The 21,357-nt window shown below is 44.3% G+C and overlaps 1 protein-coding gene across 3 annotated transcripts in view; it reads left to right on the plus strand.

Moving 5' to 3' along the window:
• Window positions 1-21,357, plus strand: part of CRIM1 (cysteine rich transmembrane BMP regulator 1) — a 752,848-nt gene that overhangs the window by 716,975 nt on the left and 14,516 nt on the right. For 2 of the 3 annotated variants that reach the window (XM_069235322.1, XM_069235324.1), the window contains 2 exons: window positions 11,974-12,168; window positions 17,285-17,407. In XM_069235322.1, coding sequence (XP_069091423.1) covers window positions 11,974-12,168; window positions 17,285-17,407 — 318 coding nt within the window. The remainder of the gene's footprint in view (window positions 1-11,973; window positions 12,169-17,284; window positions 17,408-21,357) is intronic. The other variant, XM_069235323.1, reaches the window with a different exon arrangement.

Genomic DNA, 21,357 nt, shown 5'->3' on the forward strand with positions numbered 1-21,357 from the left:
GATGCCCACTCAGACACCTCCCTACCGCGGAATAACAATGACATGACCAAACCAGTCTGCCCACACCGGAAGCACCAGGGTTGTTCTCTGAGGGACTTCTGTCCTATGACCCTGAAGTCACCCTTCCTCTAAACTCTGGCAGTGGAACAAATATTTGAAGACCGTAGACAGGTGCATCAAGCTGCAGCAAGCCTGAGAGTGGACACTAGCCCATCGGACATAAGCAATGGCCTGCACTTTTTCTCCTTTGACGGAGAGTCCTACTGTCCAATTATCTCTACACAAAATATACGCCTCTCCCTCAATTGAAGACCCCACCTAACGGCTTAAACTGTCATCTAATTGCTCATATTGTCCATTTTTCATTCGACCCCTCCCCCCCCCCCCCCCAGCCAATATACATTTCCTTAATTACTCCACAAGCCCAAGTGTCTTTGGACCAGACACCCTTATACACATGATGCCGGGCCCGCTGTACTTGTTTAAATGCACAAATGCACATAGGGTGTACTCACCTGCTCCCTAGTACCTTTTGTGGCTGCCTCCCGCCTATTAAGATTGTTTTTTGTTTACACCCAGTTTGGGCATTCCACGTGTTGCAATAGGCTCTACAAGTTTTTCACTCCACACCTACCCCTAATTATCACCTTTTCCTGATCTCCGACCACGGAGGCTGAAGAATGGCAACTGCTCCACTTGGTATGGAACAATAGCAATAGTCACAAATCAGAGCCCATTTCTTTTCCCTTGACCTTATTGTCATTGATTCCTCACCACAACCCATATGGCTTCAACTACCACTACTGGGATCGGATTTTACCCTTAATGTTAGAGGTATGCACACTGCATGCAAATGGTATTCTGTATGTACTTATCTGAAGCAACATCAGACCCACATAGCCTTTCTTCAAGAAATGCACATTACTTGTATTGAACTGCAACACAGTCTGCATATGCCAGGGGCACCATGATCTGGATCCGAATGGGTATTCCTTTCCAAACCTCAGACGTGGTAATAGACAAAGAGAGTAGATATGTCTACTTGAGGGTTGTCTCAATGGACAGCCCGTTTTACTAGGAAGTGTATACAATCCTAACATTGACCAAGACACCTTTTGGGTGAGACTATCAGCAGCGCTGTCCTCAAAAACTCGTATCCCATGGATCCTGGGAGGGGATTATAAATGTTTTGGTCTTACAGCTCGACTGTTCCCACCTGCCCTTGTCACGCTCCCTTCCCTATGCTCAGACAGGCTACTTTGTGAACTCGGTAACACATTGGATGCTGACGGATGTGTGGAGAGCTCTCCATCCTACCTCTCAAGTCTATTATTTCAAGTTTGTGCCTCACACTCTATATGACGTCTTTGACCGGGTACAGTGCTCCTAAGCCCTGTTGCCTTCTTTCCAAGCTGCAAACTACATAGGCCACATAATGTCTGATCACAATGCACATACTGTTGATTTATGTGGAGGTGGGGGAGGCTCCACACCCCCAAAACCCAACACAGCGCCTGCCCCGTGATTGCCTCGGAGACCTGTTTTTTCAAGACATACAGGAAACACACAGCGTTAGAACGCACTGCCGAGCAGGAGCCTCAAGAGCAGCCCACATTAAACCAGGTTACACATCAACACGCCTCTCTACAGGAGCACTTGCTTCACAGTCTACACAGCCAAAACCCATAGAGAGGGTGACAAATGAGGCCACCTTTTGGCATTGGTAATACTCTGAAAACAAAGGGAAGCTCCTAACCTTGAACTGATCTCTCCCTCAGGTGCGGTCCTCTGCACACAACATGATATATCATCCTGGGCAATCCCGCATTGAGCTGCTGACTTTCCTTTCATCCCTCTCCCCCGCCACACATCACTGCAGCTCAAAGTGATGCTTTAAATGCACTCATAACACCAGCGGATGTTAAACAGGCAATTCAGGACCTAAACAGGAACACGACGCCGGGTCGGAATGGCCTCCCTATTGATTATTATGGTGTCGATGCCAATGCCCTGGCACTCGCTTAGCCACGGTTAATAATGCAACCCTCCGGCATAAAGGAGCATCTGCCTCGCTCATGGAATCTATGCTAGTCTCTAGCCACAAACCTGACTGCGACACTACTAATACTGCCTCCTGTCGTCCAATCACTAGCCTGGGAGCAGACTACAAATTACTAGGAAAAATCTTATCTGCCAGGTAGGCTCAGTTGCAACTGGAACTCATACATCCTGACCAGAATGGGTTTGTTCCGGGCTGCAGCACTTCCCATAACCTGTGCTGGCTATTCCGTGTATAGGACTATATCCAGAAATAGTTCCCTTATGTGGTGAACCTAATCCTGGATTTGGAAAAAGCATTTGACTTGCTGTATTGGAATTATATTTTTTGAGTCCTCTAGGGGAAAAGGAATAGACAAGCATCTTCTCACCTATACTTGACTCTTATATACAAACCAACTTACCCATGTCCGGATATGTCAGTATATCTTCAATGCCTTCTTGGTTGAACACAGCACTTGGTAGGGGTGTCCTCCCTCACCCTTGCTTTTCGCAATAGCAATGGAGCCCCTGACCATTTGTCTTTGTAAAGACTGCACATACTGGCGCATCCCCATTGCAGACAGGACACACGCTGTGTCACTATACTCAGACGATCTTCTGCTGTTCCTATGACACACCCGCCTGGACCTTACCCCAATAAGACAACACTGCAGTCATTTGCCAAAGCCTTTGGTCTTATGGTCATTTGGAACAAATCACATGTATAACTACTGAATTCTGACCTGTCCACGCAAGAGATCACACTGGGGACCTTATATAGGGGTGCGGCCATCGTAGGATCACCCTAAAAAAGCTACATTCCTTCTTCTGAGGCCTACTTCTAGGCAGCCCAACTGCCGTGGTTTTCCCAGTGGATAGCTGACCATAATCTTGGAGAAACTTGCTTTCACTCCCCACCACTTTCCTCCACATCCATTAGAGCCCTTTTACTTACACGGGCGCAACTCCCATCCCCTGATGCTCCTTGCCAGATCAGAGCCCACACCTTAACATGACACTGTATATGGAGATGTGCTATATCCCTGGAATGGGACACACTCCTGACGCAGTTCCTACACATATCCCCGGATGAGCTCCTGCCTTGACTTCACTACTTGACACCCCCCCCCCCCCCCCCTTTGTGCCTGTGAGACAGTTGCTAATGTCCTACTCTGACCCTATACATAAGATCCCTTTACCTTCCTGGACAGCTCCTTCTGTCTAACCCCCCTGCCCCTCTCCTTTTGCTGGTAATTACTCCATAGATACACAGCGGGCCTACCTCCCTACTTAACCCACTATCTTTCTTGTATCAACACCAACTTACTGTCTGCCTTACGGACTGGCAGTCTCAACTTTTCTGCCTTCGCAACCTCTGCCCCTCTCCCCAATCCCAGTTTTGATTCCCCTTGTTTGAGTATTGCCACCCCCCACTCTTTTATCCCCCCTCCTTTTTGTTTTGTCTTATGTATGTTCTGACATTGTTATAAGCTATATTATAGATGGTACTGACTGAAAAATACGTGAAGACTTGATATTTCCTATGGTACTGATTCCTTTATAAATCTCGGTACATTGCTCTCCTTGATATGCTTTGTTACTGTATGCCAAACCTCAATACAAAAAGTGAGAGGGGCTGCAGAGAAATGAGGCAATGTTAGAGGGTGATGGTGAGGGAAAAATTGATGAGCCCCCATAAAGATTGTAGTGTCCTGGTGCACTTTAAAGACATGCTTTTAAACCTAGTACAATTGGATATATAATTGAACATGTGTTGTAGAATGCACCGTTTTTGCCTTTTTTACCAACTGCTCTTGGGGATAGAACTCTCCAAGCCCAATTGTAGTGGTCAGGCTTGGTCGCCATGCACCCTGTGGGGGCTGGTCTGACAAAGTTTGCCAGGGCTGCTCTAGGATCCAAACCTGGTCCTGAATAACGTATGTGGACGCGAACGTCAATGAAATTCACTTCCTTCTGTCACAGGAAAAAAGGAACTGGAGTAGGCACCTTGTGAGGGTCCTGCCTAGAGAAATGAGGTCCAGTAACAAACAAGCGACATGGTTCATTGGCAGTTCATGTGTTTCTCCATGGAACTCGTTTTGGCAGCAGTAACACTCAAAGTGCACGGTGCCATTAGATCTATCCCCTACCAAGGTAACCCACAAAGTATATTTGGACAGTTTTTGTAGTCCAGGGTTGCTCCGTGGGAGAATTAAACAAAAATCAATGGGCAGAATTTACTTTTCATGCGATAGATTTGCCAACACTGGTACAGAATATTGGAACCATTTAATCCCCCATTTTTAGACGCAAGTGAGCCTCCTGCGGCAGGTGCAGCAGTTCATATTTCATAAGAGATCAGATATGTCCTGGATACACAGACATATCCTAGGGGACAACACATGCTAGTATTTCTGTGAATATGGGTTGTGCTTCCTCCTTCCTAGCTCCCTTCCCTTGTTTTCTGTGCTTATCAGAACTGTGATTTATGCACTTTTCTCCCTCCAAAGACGTTATTGTAGGGGTAAGCATAAAAGCCATTGGTGCCAGGAGCTAAGATCGCAAGTGTGACATTTTACACACTTTATGCTTGCACATTATTATTCTGAGAATACATTGTACAGACTGCTTGTTTTTAGTTAGTCTTTCTCAACATGTAATCTGTACACTCTGTTCAAGGCTAGGAACATAGAACAAGGTATCCTTGCCTTGCCCATTCAAAGATCACTCCTAACATCTAGACATATCACTGCATCAGAGATGTGCCTCTAGCACAGTGTGGCTTTGATTATATAAATGATGCACTGACATAGAAGGGTCTGAGGAGCACACCAGCCACTTCTGTCTTGGAACGAATCCTGTGTTCGACATGCAGCTCTGCTGACACTGATCTTCCATTTTACAGAGAAGGATTGCCAGCTTCACTCAACCAGCACACTGGCTCAGCTTTCCAGGTATGAGGTTCTCAGGCTATCCTCTTAGAACCCACAGTCCTGCCTTTTTAGTGGGAACCATATAACAGGTCCACTCAAACCTGCAATGGTGGATGGACCTCTCCAATCTGGCGCTGGGTCTTCTGTTCATCCTTCTTCAAACCCATCCACCATCATCACAGGCACCTCCTCACTGGGCTGGGCAACATGAAGATTTGAGACCGTTGGTCCATGTCATAAGAGTGTCTGGACACAAATGTGCTGTAACGGTGGTAATTGTATGTGTGCACTGTGGAAGTTGCTTAGTGTGTCTGTCTCTTATGAACTCCCTATAAATGCATTCCATTAATATACTTTGTGAGTTGATGTTGTTCTGTGAGCTTTTATTCTATGGTAGATAGAGAGACTCCGAGAGTTTACCTGCAGTAAGGTTCAACATATAGAAGTGTAAATGGGTAACTGTAAATAGCATTAATGTTTTGATCAGTGTTTGATTTGTGAAAGAATATGTGCTGGTGCCCAAAGTTTTGCTTAGCGGCCACGGCTGCCACTCTAGAATGTCAGGGTTGCCAAATACCCAAACTATCTTTACATCCTCTTGTTCCTCTTTCATCCACCCCCAGAAAATCCCTAGCCCTTAATCTTACTCTTGCTGATTCTTTTTCATCCCTGCTTTCTCTCTCTCTAACTGATTTTCCATCTTTCTCTTCTGCTGCTGTTCCACTTTTGTGTGTTTCTCTCTGTGCTCTAGTTCAAAGTTGGAAGAGGAAAAAACATAAGTGCCAGTCCCCAAAAATTAATGCCCTCAGACAATTAGTGGAACTTCCTCTTGAGATAGTGTCGGTGTTCTATGTACTTTGGCGCAATTCATAACAGGGAAAGGGCTGCACAGGCATCTGCCACCCTTTCTGTAATACAGTGGTTCCCCCGGGGTAGAAAAAACGGGCACACAAGTGCTTTGCACCCTTGCAGCACACTGTATGGGATATGGCCCTTGGTGGGTATAGGTTGTAGAGGCAGGAGGCCGACCTAGTGACAAATGATGGATTTGCATCCACATCAGACCTGTAAGGATAAACCTTAGTAAAACATAAATACCAGTTTATGCGGAGTTTGAATGACGGCCTTAAATGGCTTTTTCCCCAAAAGATATTTGAAATTGGTGAGTGTGTAAGCACACTAGGCCAGGAACATTGATCAACACTTACGTATAAGCTTTCCTTTGTCGAAAAAGCAAAATAAAAAAATACAAATAAATACAATTTCCTTATGGTTATAATTGAGGGCTTTCTTTGTGTCCAGGTTAACTTTATTTGGAAATCTTCAAAGACGCTTCATTTTGTCCCCGAAAAAGTTAGAACAGACTTTGTACATCCAGCAGAGAGGCGCATATTTAACAGGAAAGAATACACTACTTTTTCTGAAATCTTCTAAAGGGCGTTAAGGAGAATGTTGGCAACTTTACTCAAGAGTTAATGAGTTTCTTTTTTTCGCTTTCTTCTTTCGGACAGGTGCAAAGCTGTCCAAAATGAAATACTTGGCATTTTTGCTCGCACAGCCTGTTTCCCTGCTTGCCATTAAACGGCAGTTAGATTTTGATATTGCATACCGTAGCAAGCTTTCAAAGCAAGTTTCTACTGGCGTTGTTTCACAGAGTGAACCTGCATTTCTCTGTTTTTTGTGTGTTTTTTTTGCATGAAACTAGGCCCGCGTCTGTTTTTCAAAGACATCCCTCAGTTGAGTTGAAACCTGAATTCAGGGGACCTCTTGTAAAGGGGGTTGTGCAGCACCCTGATCGTATGTGGGTGTCTTGCCCTAGCCTTGCAGTAGGCTTCTGACCCTTGCCAGAGTTTGGGGGCTCCAGTGCTTCGCTTTGCCTTTGGGAGGCTAGTATTTCTCTGGCATCCTAATCCGAAAATGCCGCACTTCCTCCGGGTGCTCAGTCACTCATTATACCAGCATTGGATAAGAATCAAAATCTGCCACGGAACGGCGATCATATTGACGTTTTCGATTAAAAAGTCAAGTGCCTTTTTTCTTGTGGTGGAGAATAAAAAGTCCTTATAAATGTAGCAATTTGGAGCTGCGTTTCCACTGGCGTGCTTCACTTTTCGTGTCATTCTGTTGTAGCAGCGGAGAGCAATTTCATCATCTCTATCCTGTTCCGTGGTGAGAAAGTGTGAGGGCCAAGGGTACAGAGCTGCCGTCTCTCTTCTACCTTCAGCTTCTCCAGTACTTCCTCCCTCCCTCCATCCAGGTATTACTGGCCCCTCCCTAACACACTACCCTCAACATGCTCGGGCTCTTCTTGTATTGTGGTTTTAGCTGCGGGGCACCCCTTTTTACAGGGACCTGAAAAAGAGGGTGTAGCTACATCGATGTAACTAGAATTGCCCGACATTCCCCTGCACCTTCTTGCCCCTGTTAGGCAGTGCCAGAGGTAAGCGCCTGGGTGACCTATGCATAGAAACATACCTGGCCGTACTTTGACACCACTCCAACCAATCATTTATTAACACCCTAGGATTGTTAAGCTCATGGTCTCATCGACAGGGGGGATGGTACCTGTGCCGAGTGGTCTGGACAGTTTGGCTTAGTTACCAAGGTGGACCCGATTCCTGATGAATGTTTGATTACAGGATGAATACCCTGCAGATAAGACCACATCGTTAACAATCCTCAAAGTATGGTGTGTTAACAAATGACAATTTGAAGCACCAACCTTACCCTTTTTTTTTTTTTTTTTTTTTTTTTTTACTGCACGGACAAAAAGTGGAGCAGGGATAGTAGGAATCCTTTGCCGTTGTCCTGATGAAGTTCTGAGACCCCGTTGGGGCACATTTATGGGATGAAACATGTTTGTACTAAGACGATTGAGTCATTATATCTCAACTTCGTCCATGATTATTGGTTTTAACCCTACAGAGTGTACCCTCTGAATAATGGATGTCCCTTTGGGTCTACACTGAGGCACATTCAACTTTTGTTTGTATCCTGCACTTCTCCAGTACTGGTTTATTGGAGCTTCTTCACTGCGAGTGTGAGTCAACCCTGATGGTACAGTCACATCAGGGTGGGGCAGACTGGGCAATTATGAAGCATGCCTCAGTGGTGTGGGTGAGGTCTTGCCGTCCAGTAATCTGAAGACTGCCGCCCTTTGGCCCAGTGACACCTCCAATGAGTGTAGAGGTGGTACCGACTACTGTATTCGTTTTATGTTGATTGTCTGGTTTGAAGGGCTTACAGTAGGACACGGTAGCCGCCTTCTTCCTTTGGTGTGATAAAATACAATCAGTAGCAGAAACACAGCCTTTATTCATCATTGCCAAGTTTTTTTTTCTTACTTGCTGCTATATTGGAGCGGGCACCTTCAGAAGATTCATCTTCCACTGCCAATGTTGCGTACCTTACATTTCACTTTTTTCTCCGGATCGGTCTAGCCCTGACTAAATCATCAGAGATTACTTGAAAACGCTAATCTGTACCTCCCCCTCTGTTTGTCCACTGAATGACCATATGCAGCTAATATTTAGGAACACAGAAAGTAAATATTTGTTTATACACAGTCAACAGGTTGCGGCTTTGTAGAGATTCGTAATCAAGTGCCTCCAGTGGCATTGTATGTAAAACAAGTGGCTCGTCATTTAACGAGACGCAATACATTTTAGGACAGAACATTTTATCGTTGGAAATATTTTAGCACTTTGTCAAATATCAGCATATACCCTTGACCACACCGTGGTGACATTCTGTTGAACTCACCTTGGTGACTGATGTTTTTTTTTTTTTTTTTTTTACACATTTAGCAGCCACTTTGTGTGAATGAAATGCTTATTTGTGATTGGAAAAAAAGGACAGCAAACACAAATGTTAAAATTTGAATGACTGCATGGCAGAAAGATAAGAGGAGTTTAGAGTACTTTACAGTAGGAGAGGATTTGGGGTGAGACATAATAGAATGAGCTACAGGTACAATAGAAATATAAAACCTAAAAGAGGAGGCAAACAAGAAATAAGGAAAAAATGAAAATTGAGAGTCTTTGACATTTTTGCGGTTTATAGATGCCCGTTATAGGAGGCAGCTATGTGCCTTGCAGGAAAAGTCCTTGATGATATACTTGTGCGCGCACCTTGATTACATCCTCTTGGACGCACCTTGATGACGTGGTCACCTATGCACATTGATGATAAGCTCTTGGACGTTCCTTGATGACCTGCTCTTGTCAAACCCTGGTAACATGCTGCTAGGCACACTATTGCTGCCGGGCACACCTAAGTTACATAGTCTTAAACACACCTGGGTCACATTAGTATTGGATACAGCATGACGTCAGCAATTATTATATGGTAGAGCAAGATGCTAGTAAAGCATGCTTACCTAAAAAGGTTCACACAACATTGGTCCATGTAACAAACACTGAATTTTTCATGCATTGTTTGTGTCGGCAAGACACAATATGATGTCAACAAGCATCATCAAGTTTATACCAGCAGGTGTGATTAGGAGCAGTGAGTCTGGTGTACGAACACCGGTTCAAAACCCAGGGATGAGCAGTTTGCACATGGACTAGTTTGTGAATCTGTGCAAAGTGTCATGCAACATGTGTACTAATATGTTGCATCGTAAATTATCCATTTGTAAGGGGAAGCAAAAGACTCGCCTAATAAACATTGATCCGGCAGGTCAAACTTCGGTACCCCTGTGATTGGCTACAAGTCCAAGGGTGTAGGTCTGCAGGAAACAGCAGACCTGCTGGGGTGGTGTTAGGGGTGTTTACCTCCCCCCCCCCCCCCCCCTCCCTCCCCCCCCCAAGAAGTCCATTTTCTGAAGAATAGTTGAATACAGTTGCTTTCTGTCTGGTATGGTGAGGTGTCTGTCGGATTTCACTGGGATTTATACACACTGACAAACACACTCTACTCTCTCACCTTTGTTTTGAAAGCCCTAAAAAATGTTCCTTATTTTACAAAATAGTGTGTTCTCACTGGGTGCTCCTGCCAAGCCGCATAAGTTCACACCCCTCCAGTCTTACTGACCAAGCACCGCACCCGCGGTGATCTCTATCAGTGGTTGCCAACCTTTTGAATTCTGTGGACCCCCACTTTATTGTTACTGGAGCCCGGGGACCCCCACTGAATCATTATTGTAATCCGGTGACCCCCTACTGAATCATTACTGAAAGCTGGGGATGTAATCTGTTAATATTATTTAATTTTCTAAGCAGTCGCGGACCCCCTGAGGAGGCTTCGTGGACTCCCTGGGGTCCCGGGACCACAGGTTGGGAACCACTGATCTATATGACTCCGAGTCCAAGGCTTCCCCGGTACAGTCCTGGTTGTTTTCTGGCAGGAGGAGCCGGGATCTCACGTGCCAGTACCGGCGCGGGGAAGATGGGCGAGGAGGTCATGGTTTTCACCTGCAGTTAGGGTCTCCAGCTATTGGTGTGTAAATAAACGCGGGACGTCTCCTTTGCGCCACCACTTATTTGCATTTCAAAAATGGTCGCCAAAGAAACTTTTACGAGCCTGCAAGATATTTTTTGAGACTCAACATATTTTGTACGTTGTAAAATACCCCGTTGTTGCCGGACCTGTGATATTGTGAGTCGCAGAGTTTGGACCATGAAAGGTTCATGTTCGTCAGTCTCTGTGTTGTAGTTTCAACAAAGGTTGTTGGGTGTAGTGCAATGTGCCATACGACTGGTTCACTTTCAGGCATTGTCAGGAAGGCGATCTTAAGCACGGTAGAGTTACATTAAAATGCTTCCTTAAGTTAGGATTTGTCAGCTGTGCCAACCATTCGAAGTAATTTTGCATTCAATTTATAATCTAATTTTAGCAGGCATTGTGACACAGAACTGTGAATGCCTGCAAGCATTGTTGGGTAGACGACTGCAACCTCCCTTCTATTGTGCAGTGCCGCTGTAGAAGGCGCTGACATCTTGTATATAATCAGGCGAGCTGAACATTTCATAGCACTCTGGTTTCTCTACTACTATGTTGCACAAAAAGTAATGTTTCGAAATTATACACGACGCCGAATCAAAAGTGCATTATGCATAAAACGGTGTAATAATGTGCACATTGATACATCCTCCGTTGGATAGCTGTGGTCGTAGTTGTAGTGGGAAATGTTAGCGAATAAATGTTTTGCAAGCTTAGCTGCGCGTCGTTGGACTATATATCTGTAATTTTTTTTTAAAGGGAGTAGTCTCAATTGGGGGGGGTTGTATGTCTGAAAAAACCTTGGCCATGTCCCCGTTTTATGTGATTTCTCTCCACCTACGAAGAACGTCAAGCTTGTTTACTGACTCGAACTAAAATTAAACATTAGGTGGTGAGTGTGTGCCATCTAATGGCTAGAGCACGGAATTGTATCGCTGTTAAATAGTGAGTGAATTGGTTGCATTTCTGAACCAATTTTGAGTTCATTAAACAGTAGCCTTGAATCCGAGTTTGCCCTACCTAGTATTCTTTATGTTGGGAAGCGTGGGATAGCATCCACGGTGTTCACGTTAAACACCAACAGCGTTTGTAGCACTAACCAGTGTTGGTAATCGAGGTTACGGTGCATCCTGCGCTTTTCTCTGAAGCCACTTTTCCCTCTGTTTTTACATTTGTGCGGGAGGACGTGCTCTTTTGGCATCGCCCTAATTAAACTTGGGAGTTTTATATTTCCTTCCTATAAAGCCCATTTAAAATGCATTCCCTTTTTGTCCTTCTGCCCCATTACTTTCTTTTGGGGTGTTTTATAAGGTACTAGTACTCCACAAATGTCTTTCTCAATCTGATGTCTCCCTGTGTGTATCTTATCGACACGTTGTCCTTGCAAGACTTTCGGACGTGTAACCCGCACATTCTTATTACATTTTACAAGCTACTTGCAGCTCGTCGTGATGGCAGATTTCATGGCTTGGCCCTTTGTAGGTATTTTGTTTTGTGGGCAACTCAGTAATTTAATGGCGTGCTTGTTTGTCTTTTTTTTTTTATCTCACACCAGAAGATACAATACCAAAGAAGGTGGTGTGCCATTTCAATGGAAAGACGTACGCCGACGAGGAGAGGTGGGACATCGACAGCTGCACGCATTGCTACTGCCTGCAGGGCCAGACCCTCTGCTCCACGGTCAGCTGCCCGCCCTTGCCCTGTGTTGAGCCCATCAATGTTGAAGGAAGCTGCTGTCCAATGTGTCCAGGTAACACGGCGGCTGCCCTCATGTTGCATTTTCCTTTTGCACCATCAGTGCAAGAGGAGGGGAGACCCGCAGACCTTGCTTGCAGTATATGTGCTTGCGTTAAGGCAGTTTATCCCAAGAGATAGTCATACAGTTGTGAAGATTGCAGATTGGTAGCTCATCTAAATAAAAGTGCTATTGTATCGTATTTACCCTTGCATATTTCCTTATGTTGTGATGTTTCTTAATATTATGTTATTTCCCTTTGTTGCAAGTAGTGTCAGTTCCGAAACCCATACATTGCATCAATGATGACATAGGGTAAATTAGTGCCTAGGAGTAGCTGTCCTCCGCATAAGATAACTACGTATAAAATTCATTATGAACTTCAGTTCTCCAGGACGTGAACCGCTGCTCAGGCAATGTTCTCTCATACTCAGTATTCCAAGAGATCTCTGCTCTTACCCAGACAGCCGGGCATACTCTGAACGCAGTGTTTGACCCTCACAATCTCCTCTTAGGTCCTGGAAGATCTCATGTGACGCAGTGTTATCACGATGTGTTTCAGGTGAACCTCTGCCTAGCCTCCCCTCCAGACCAATCTGCAGCTCTTACGACAGAAAGGTATACCAGTACAAGGAAATGATTGGACAGTGACACTTTCTATAGTCGGCCTGATTCGTTGTTGACTAAAGCCCCGCAACGTCACATCTGCAGGTCCGTCACTGGCTGACATCAGTCGTCGGCATCATCATCCAAGCAAGGGCCAGCAGAATATTCTATTAACATCTGAAAGTTAGGCGAATAACACCCGAGCTGAAGTCCCTCCTATCCAACTCAAGATCTCTGGAAAGACACTAGAAAAAGACTAATAATCACAATAACAATGCAGTATCAGTGTAGAAAATACAAAGGCTGAATGAAGGACGAAAAGGCTCTTCTTCTCGTGTCTCATATGAAGCAACTTGCCCAGCCAAGGAACTTCACAAAGCACTGAATTCCAGAACCGAAAAGGCTCAGTCTTAAAAACCGCCCTCGCAAAAGAACTTTGTGCCTCTTATAATGACTGCTCATCCAGCGGTCAGCAAGGCCTACTGAAAAGAAAACCTGGATGAGCTCCATTCCACTCGCACATCACCTTAAAGTGTGCTTCAGCGTCTACACTCGTGGTCCATATGCTAATGGCATCACCAACCTTACAAAGGTTTGCGGCCCGTCAAGCACGCTGTCCGACCTCTGTCCTGCACATATATTCAGGAACATCCTCCACCCGTTCAGCAGTTATCCCGTGCAGAGATGCCACCAGCACACTGTGGAGTCTGGACTATTCTTGGGGAAACTCAAACCTGCCTCCCTCAAACCTTTTCCAAAGAAAATGGTCATCGGCCTAACGCCCCTGTCACTTAGTCGGCAACAGCCTTCTTGCAAACTACTTGAAAGAACTCCCTATCTAGAATCATCAGCTTACGAAGAAGAGAATCACCTTCACGCCCATATCCAATGAGTATTTAGCCCAGGTCGACCTGTAGGCTTTGTCTTTTAACCATCTTCTATGCTGCTGCCCAGCTCTGTTGAACGCAGATCGCACTTTGTTAAAGCCCCTCTTCCTAACTCGAGGAGTAATTACTTGTAATGAGGCAAGGAACTTAGGGCCATATGTACAAACACTTTTTCCCATAGACACAGAATGGGGAAAAACCTTTGCTACATCTGGCCCCTGGTTTTTACTTTAAAGAAGCCACCTGATCTGGTCAAATTTGGAAACTACCTTTATCATTTACAACAACTTTTGAAAGAATATACCAAGTCTAGCCAGACTGGCCACCCTGGTAAATTAGACTGTGAACCAGAACACTAACGAGAATAATGGCCATTTTTATTGAGTATCGCTTGAAGCGCACCTGCCTCAAACTCTACTCGTGATAGAATGGTGTTGCTTGTACTGTTGGTCCCTGGTAGTGTTGCTGATCGGTATTATAATTATCCAGAGAACTTTTATTTCTTCTTTTGTGCATGTTGGGGTCATTCCTTTCTTTCTACTTTTTATAATGTTTGTGATTTTTAATCTGAGGTGAAACCTGCTGCACTGCTTTGCACTTGAATTCATGTATTATCGCTGTCATACTTTTGACGCAAGAAGGCGGCAACTTTTTGTAAAGATTTTAATTAACTATGTAATAACATTTTCTACTACTAATTCATCCAGGTAGGAGCACGGGATCTGCACTTACTGCATCATGGGAAGACATCCCCACTGCAGTGTACTCTGAAAGTGTTGCAGCACTTTTGCTGCTGGATCTTTGTTTTAGTTGAGCTATGGTCCATCATCCAACTTTTCTCTGGAGACAAGAATCTAAAACGAAACAAACTACCATCCTTAGCGGGATTATTTTCTTACTAACAGATCTCTGATTCGGTCTTTGCCTCCCTTCTGTTTAGACCCGCCCACTCCTGTTGAGTGTACAGGGAGTGCAGAATTATTAGGCTAGTTGTATTTTTGAGGATTAATTTTATTATTGAACAACAACCATGTTCTCAATGAACCCAAAAAACTCATTAATATCAAAGCTGAATATTTTTGGAAGTAGTTTTTAGTTTGTTTTTAGTTTTAGCTATGTTAGGGGGATATCTGTGTGTGCAGGTGACTATTACTGTGCATAATTATTAGGCAACTTAACAAAAAAATATATATACCCATTTCAATTATTTATTATTACCAGTGAAACCAATATAACATCTTAACATTCACAAATATACATTTCTGACATTCAAAAACAAAACAAAAACAAATCAGTGACCAATATAGCCACCTTTCTTTGCAAGGACACTCAAAAGCCTGCCATCCATGGATTCTGTCAGTGTTTTGATCTGTTCACCATCAACATTGCGTGCAGCAGCAACCACAGCCTCCCAGACACTGTTCAGAGAGGTGTACTGTTTTCCCTCCTTGTAAATCTCACATTTGATGATGGACCACAGGTTCTCAATGGGGTTCAGATCAGGTGAACAAGGAGGCCATGTCATTAGATTTCCTTCTTTTATACCCTTTCTTGCCAGCCACGCTGTGGAGTACTTGGACGCGTGTGATGGAGCATTGTCCTGCATGAAAATCATGTTTTTCTTGAAGGATGCAGACTTCTTCCTGTACCACTGCTTGAAGAAGGTGTCTTCCAGGAACTGGCAGTAGGACTGGGAGTTGAGCTTGACTCCATCCTCAACCCGAAAAGGCCCCACAAGCTCATCTTTGATGATACCAGCCCAAACCAGTACTCCACCTCCACCTTGCTGGCGTCTGAGTCGGACTGGAGCTCTCTGCCCTTTACCAATCCAGCCACGGGCCCATCCATCTGGCCCATCAAGACTCACTCTCATTTCATCAGTCCATAAAACCTTAGAAAAATCAGTCTTGAGATATTTCTTGGCCCAGTCTTGACGTTTCAGCTTGTGTGTCTTGTTCAGTGGTGGTCGTCTTTCAGCCTTTCTTACCTTGGCCATGTCTCTGAGTATTGCACACCTTGTGCTTTTGGGCACTCCAGTGATGTTGCAGCTCTGAAATATGGCCAAACTGGTGGCAAGTGGCATCGTGGCAGCTGCACGCTTGACTTTTCTCAGTTCATGGGCAGTTATTTTGCGCCTTGGTTTTTCCACACGCTTCTTGCGACCCTGTTGACTATTTTTAATGAAACGCTTGATTGTTCGATGATCACGCTTCAGAAGCTTTGCAATTTTAAGAGTGCTGCATCCCTCTGCAAGATATCTCACTATTTTTGACTTTTCTGAGCCTGTCAAGTCCTTCTTTTGACCCATTTTGCCAAAGGAAAGGAAGTTGCCTAATAATTATGCACACCTGATATAGGGTGTTGATGTCATTAGACCACACCCCTTCTCATTACAGAGATGCACATCACCTAATATGCTTAATTGGTAGTAGGCTTTCGAGCCTATACAGCTTGGAGTAAGACAACATGCATAAAGAGGATGATGTGGTCAAAATACTCATTTGCCTAATAATTCTGCACTCCCTGTATACCTCACATCACTACAGAAGGTGATCTCTCACCTTCACCTGCTACAAATACACACAGCACAAAATGAATACTCCAACTTGAAATCCAGGCTGAGTTACATTCCTGTGCAACTGACTAGTGCCTATTAACGGTAGATAATTAAATGCAAACAAAAAAACTCAAATACACCACAGCAAAAACTCAGATTCCAGCCTGTGCTAAGTATTCCATCTTCGCTCGGCTCATCCGCCTTATGGTCAAAAGATCTAGGCCCACCTTCTAACCCAATACAAACCTCTTCCTGATTCCTCAACTGAATCAAGTTACAAAGGAAGGCTTTTTACATGAGATGCCTATCTTGAATCCGTTTACTTAAGATTCGTACAAAGGTGCAAGCCAGCATCAACCTGATATTTTCCGTTGTAGATTACACTGGTGGTATATACCTCAGAGCATCCCACAAAGTGACTTGCAACCTAAAGAGAATGTGCGAGGTATTAAAAAACCCTTACACTCGGTCTCGATACAGGCTGCCTATGGCGAGATGTATCCAGTTCAGAGCAATGTGCCTTGGTCATCATGTCATTCAGGACAGATGCCCTACTTTCTACAGCAAAAGCTTTGTACCTACCACCAGTCCCGATCTCTTCAATGTAGGCTAACTCCGCTCTCATCTGCCTCATCCTTCAGTAAATCTCGTACTGCAGGAAACTGCTTAGCAGTGAAATCCAGGACTAACTCACTGAAAGAATGAAAGAATAGTTTGCAGCCATATTTAACTTGAATCTTTGTCTTTTCTTGTCTATAACTGCTATGTTATCATCTGCCCTAATTCGGGTGGGTTCCTGGGTAGATACTTGCATGCACAAATGTCTATTCTCATACTGTTCCTTTGCGTTCCTTGTGAATACACTTGCTACGTTACTCAAACTGTTTTCCCTATGTCTCTTTCTGAACGATCCCTAAAGTAGAACCCATTCATGTCTGAGGCTAGTCCCAAATGCACGGCTAGTCTACCAAGATGCTGTTCATTTTTGACTGCCAACACTTCTTAATAGCGGGTGATTCTCCAGCTCTCTCCTTCCTCACGGTTTAATGTAATTTTACTGCTTTTTGTCCCCCATCCACAGAGATGTATATACCAGAACCCACCAACATCCCCATTGAGAAGACAGACCGGAAGGATGACAACAGACTAGAAACAGCAATGTGGCCAACACCCAGCGAGAACGACATTGTGCACCATCATAGAGGTACGATTTACCCATGAATATTCTCTCTGCCTATTGCAGGCGGAGGCTGTAGAGTTTCAGTGCACTGAATATTGCATTATATGCAGAGTACCGGCATCCACACTGCCAGGAGCAAAGTCAAAATAAAACACTCGTAGTCGATCCTTAAAATAAGCATGTAACTGATTTAAAGGGAGGAACGTGTCCAGCAATTTTTGTTAATGTAATAAAACTATTGATCTGTCATCCAATAGATAAAAAATAAAAACTCAGCTTATCTGCAGATTGTGGATTTCGACAACAGTTATATAGGAAGGGAACACTTTCCGCGCACTGCATTCAGCAGTTGTACACTCACCACAACATGTGTATCTTGCCCTTGTAAAACAAGCGTTTACTAAAGTCGTTCATTTTGGGGTTTGTATACTTACAAGGTTTTACTAATGTTCACTAGCACACAACACGTGCAAGCTGTCCTCACACATTGGGTATATCATGGGATACACAGTGCATGTCCTGATAGAGCACAGAGCAGCTTTGCAATCATGTAAAGCACTCACAGCTCACCTACAGCTCACACTGTAGCAAACTATTACATACTTAGCACAGATAAAGTACATGCAGCTGTCTTTCAGGTTTTCCTTCACACCATAGATTTACATCTCGTGCCACTGCACTGTAAACTTTACCCACATACACAGAGCAAGTAGCGCTTGGGCAGAATTAGTGGAACCTTCAATAAACCACATTGATGCTCTCACATCATATGGGATCTAAGTGGGTGAACATGAATGCAGTAAGGGGGGGAGTTGGTTTGCAGAGGGTTTTGTTACCACGGTGTAGTACACACATCTCTCGCAAGGTCTCAATATTTTATTCTGCTCCAAATGTTTTGTGTCAGTTTCGGGGAGTGTTCTGTGTCTTCTTTTAGAGGTCATCCTTTGCAGTTTGCGCCAGGTTCTAGTGGCCTACTCAGGGGCCAGATTCCAGCTCTGAAGACTTCATCTCGAGTATTTTTGTCCAATTGTGAAGGCTACCTCTGCAGTATTGTGCCACGTCTGACTTGTGCATTTCAAATGTTGTCTAAATGAGTTTATCGATGGTTAAGGCAGTCAGTAGATGGGTATGTGTCCATGTGTGACGGATGAGTGGCTGGATGGGTGAAGTTAGTGAGAGGTATTATGAGTAAGTGGATGAGTGAGAGAGTGGATGGGTGAAAGGCGTAAGTGGACGGGCAAATTGTTGTATGACAGCTAATTGTGTTGCTGGATTGGGAACGTGTGATGCATTGGTTGGCAGAAATGTTTTGTGACTATTTCTTCATTACTGGTTTGTGTGAACCGGTACGTGGATGGTGGAGTGGATAAGTATAAATGGATACATGAGTGAGTAGATTAATAAAGCGCATGGTGAACCCATGCGACATTGAGGCTTAAATTTTAAACATTTTGACAGGTTACGAATACTAAGGAGTCTTATTCTAAAACATGTTTCATTCTGCCCATGGATCCTTGTTTTTGCTTGCACAGGCAAACTGTGCTACAGGAAGCTGATGTATGTGGCTGGAGGATGGAGAACAGAACATTGTGTCATCTTTGCATGACTGCCTGACTCTAGTAAAAGTTAGAGTAACCTCAAAAAATTGTCAGGCGCTACAGAAGAGAAAAGGGTAGACAGCGAGGAAAATAGTTTTCAGAGCTGTTACCGAGCCACATTATCACTGAGATGGCCTGGCATGAGACTGCAAGCAGCATTATGGATTAACAGAATACCAACCCTGGAAGGACCAGAGATGATGTTGCACAATACTTCCTGACTGAGAGTCACACTTTGAGTGAGAGTAGGAGAGCGCATCCACCATTTAGTGTGGAGAGTTGGGGGGGGGGGGGGGAGCGTTGCTGGAAAAAAAAGTATGTAGTAACAGTTCACAACATCTATCTTGAAAAATAATAAAATTAATTTGAACCAGACGAGGGCCCCTCCATAAAATGCATATGCATTCCTTTGACTCTACAATAAATACGAGAATGATAGACATGCAGGCTAGGAACTTTGGCTAGGCACCTGCAGAAACGCCAGTAGGACACATGTTGAATTTGCTTGTTTAGGATGCTGAGCCCTCACCCAGTAGGTGGCACGCTTCATCATCGGAACTGCTTCTCCTCACTCAGAAGAGTCGGCTTGGTTTGCATGGGGTGGAGCATACAGTGTGGAGCTCTTGAGGGGAAGCGTTTTTTACATTTTTGTGCAGTCTCCAACTAACATTCACTGGGTTGGTGAATTACCATGATTTTGCATAGACTCCCCGGACAAAAGATTTGCAGCACTTTCTATGCCCCAGTGTCTACATGTTTTATACCTGCTTACCTTAAAGGCCAGTGGTATTACATAAGAACAAGGGGTTACTCTATACACCTACCACTAGTACTTCACTGAAATGTTGTTAATGTGTGTGATCAGTGTCCAGTGTCTAAATGTACTGAACTAACCGTTGGTACCACCATGATCTCGATCTTAAGATGAACCTGAGGACGGATTCAAGAGTCAGTCGAAGACCACACTCTTCTCACCCCACATACTAGATGTGCCTGAAAATAGGAGCCCCTTGGGCTTTAGGTAGCCCTATCCTTACACATAATCATGAAGTTAAAACCGGTATTTTACTCTAAATCTGTTTCCACTAACCACATTCGCAGAGGACTGTAGTAGTACTTTCTCAATCTTCCTGGAAAGAGGATGCACTGAGTGATGTTCAACATTGCCAATGAGACAGATCACAACATGCTCTCTTATGTCTGAGAAGGGTCAGGTTTTTGTCAAGGTCATCAAAAAAGACTACAGTAAGATAATGTTTGTTGTGTGCAACAGGAGCCTCCTGCTCCAATGTGCTGTGCCTCTTCCTGCGATGCATCGTTTTGCACAGAAGGAGCAATGTGGTTTGTTTACAACAATACAGCAGTGTCTAATCTGGACCACTTTTGTGAAGAAGCAGGCTAGGTGACACTTCATCTAAACTCCTGGCGTAAGTGTTATAATACCAATATAATGGTTTTGCAGTGTGAAGCTTTTCTGGATTTACATACTGTGCATTATTCCGCCATATAGTGGTTGGGTCCGGAATTGTCTCCAAAATTCTTTGTCCTTCCTATATTTTCTGTTGTTGTTGGGTGTCGACGTACCGCCATTTGGTGTCCCCTTGGGATGTTATTGTCCTTCCTCACAAAGCTTCCACCTTTGGTCGCCATCTTCAGATTCTTTTTTCCGCCGTTGGGTCTGGACGCTTGCCAAAGGGTCTCTAACACTTGGAAGGAAAATTTTATGAAATCCTGGAGAAGATAGCTGAAAGTCCATAGAATGTAAAGCAGAACAGCAAGGTATCCAGAGGAGAGATCAAGGGACAAGAAGAAGTTCAATGACTGTTTTTAGAGAATAATACAGAGGGGTCCCTGGGTAGCCCAGTGGAGCACACGCCTTCCAGTTCTGCAAAAATTGCCACCACAGGTTCTCGCAGAAGGACAAACACTATAGTCTGCAACCTCTATTTGCCAGTAGACCATCAAAACAAGGACTGCAACACCTACACCGCGTTCTCACCTCAGACACTTAGGATAAGAGTGAGGCAGAGAGGAAAGGGACGAGGTGAACATCACAGAAGGGGAAGTAGCAGAGGTCGACTTGGAAATTGTCAACGTAGAACCCCAGGGGCAAAGATACACACAGGCATGAGGTAAAAGAACCATCCACCTAAAGAAATATGCCTGAGTCGCGTAAAACCAACTCAAAAGCCTTGAAGGGAACCTCAGCGTTGAAGCACTCAAGGACCGCAGCCGCGACGCGAGACAGGGAGGCCCTCAGAATCCTTGAACAGGAGACAGCAGAAGGAAAAACTCCAGAATAGTCAAAGTTGTGGAAAGACTTAGAGGGGAAAGAGGTTTCAGTGCCTAAACATGAATGATCATGTTTGGAGCATA

The sequence above is a fragment of the Pleurodeles waltl genome, chromosome 5 (genome assembly GCF_031143425.1).
Source record: "Pleurodeles waltl isolate 20211129_DDA chromosome 5, aPleWal1.hap1.20221129, whole genome shotgun sequence".
NCBI lineage: Eukaryota > Metazoa > Chordata > Amphibia > Caudata > Salamandridae > Pleurodeles > Pleurodeles waltl.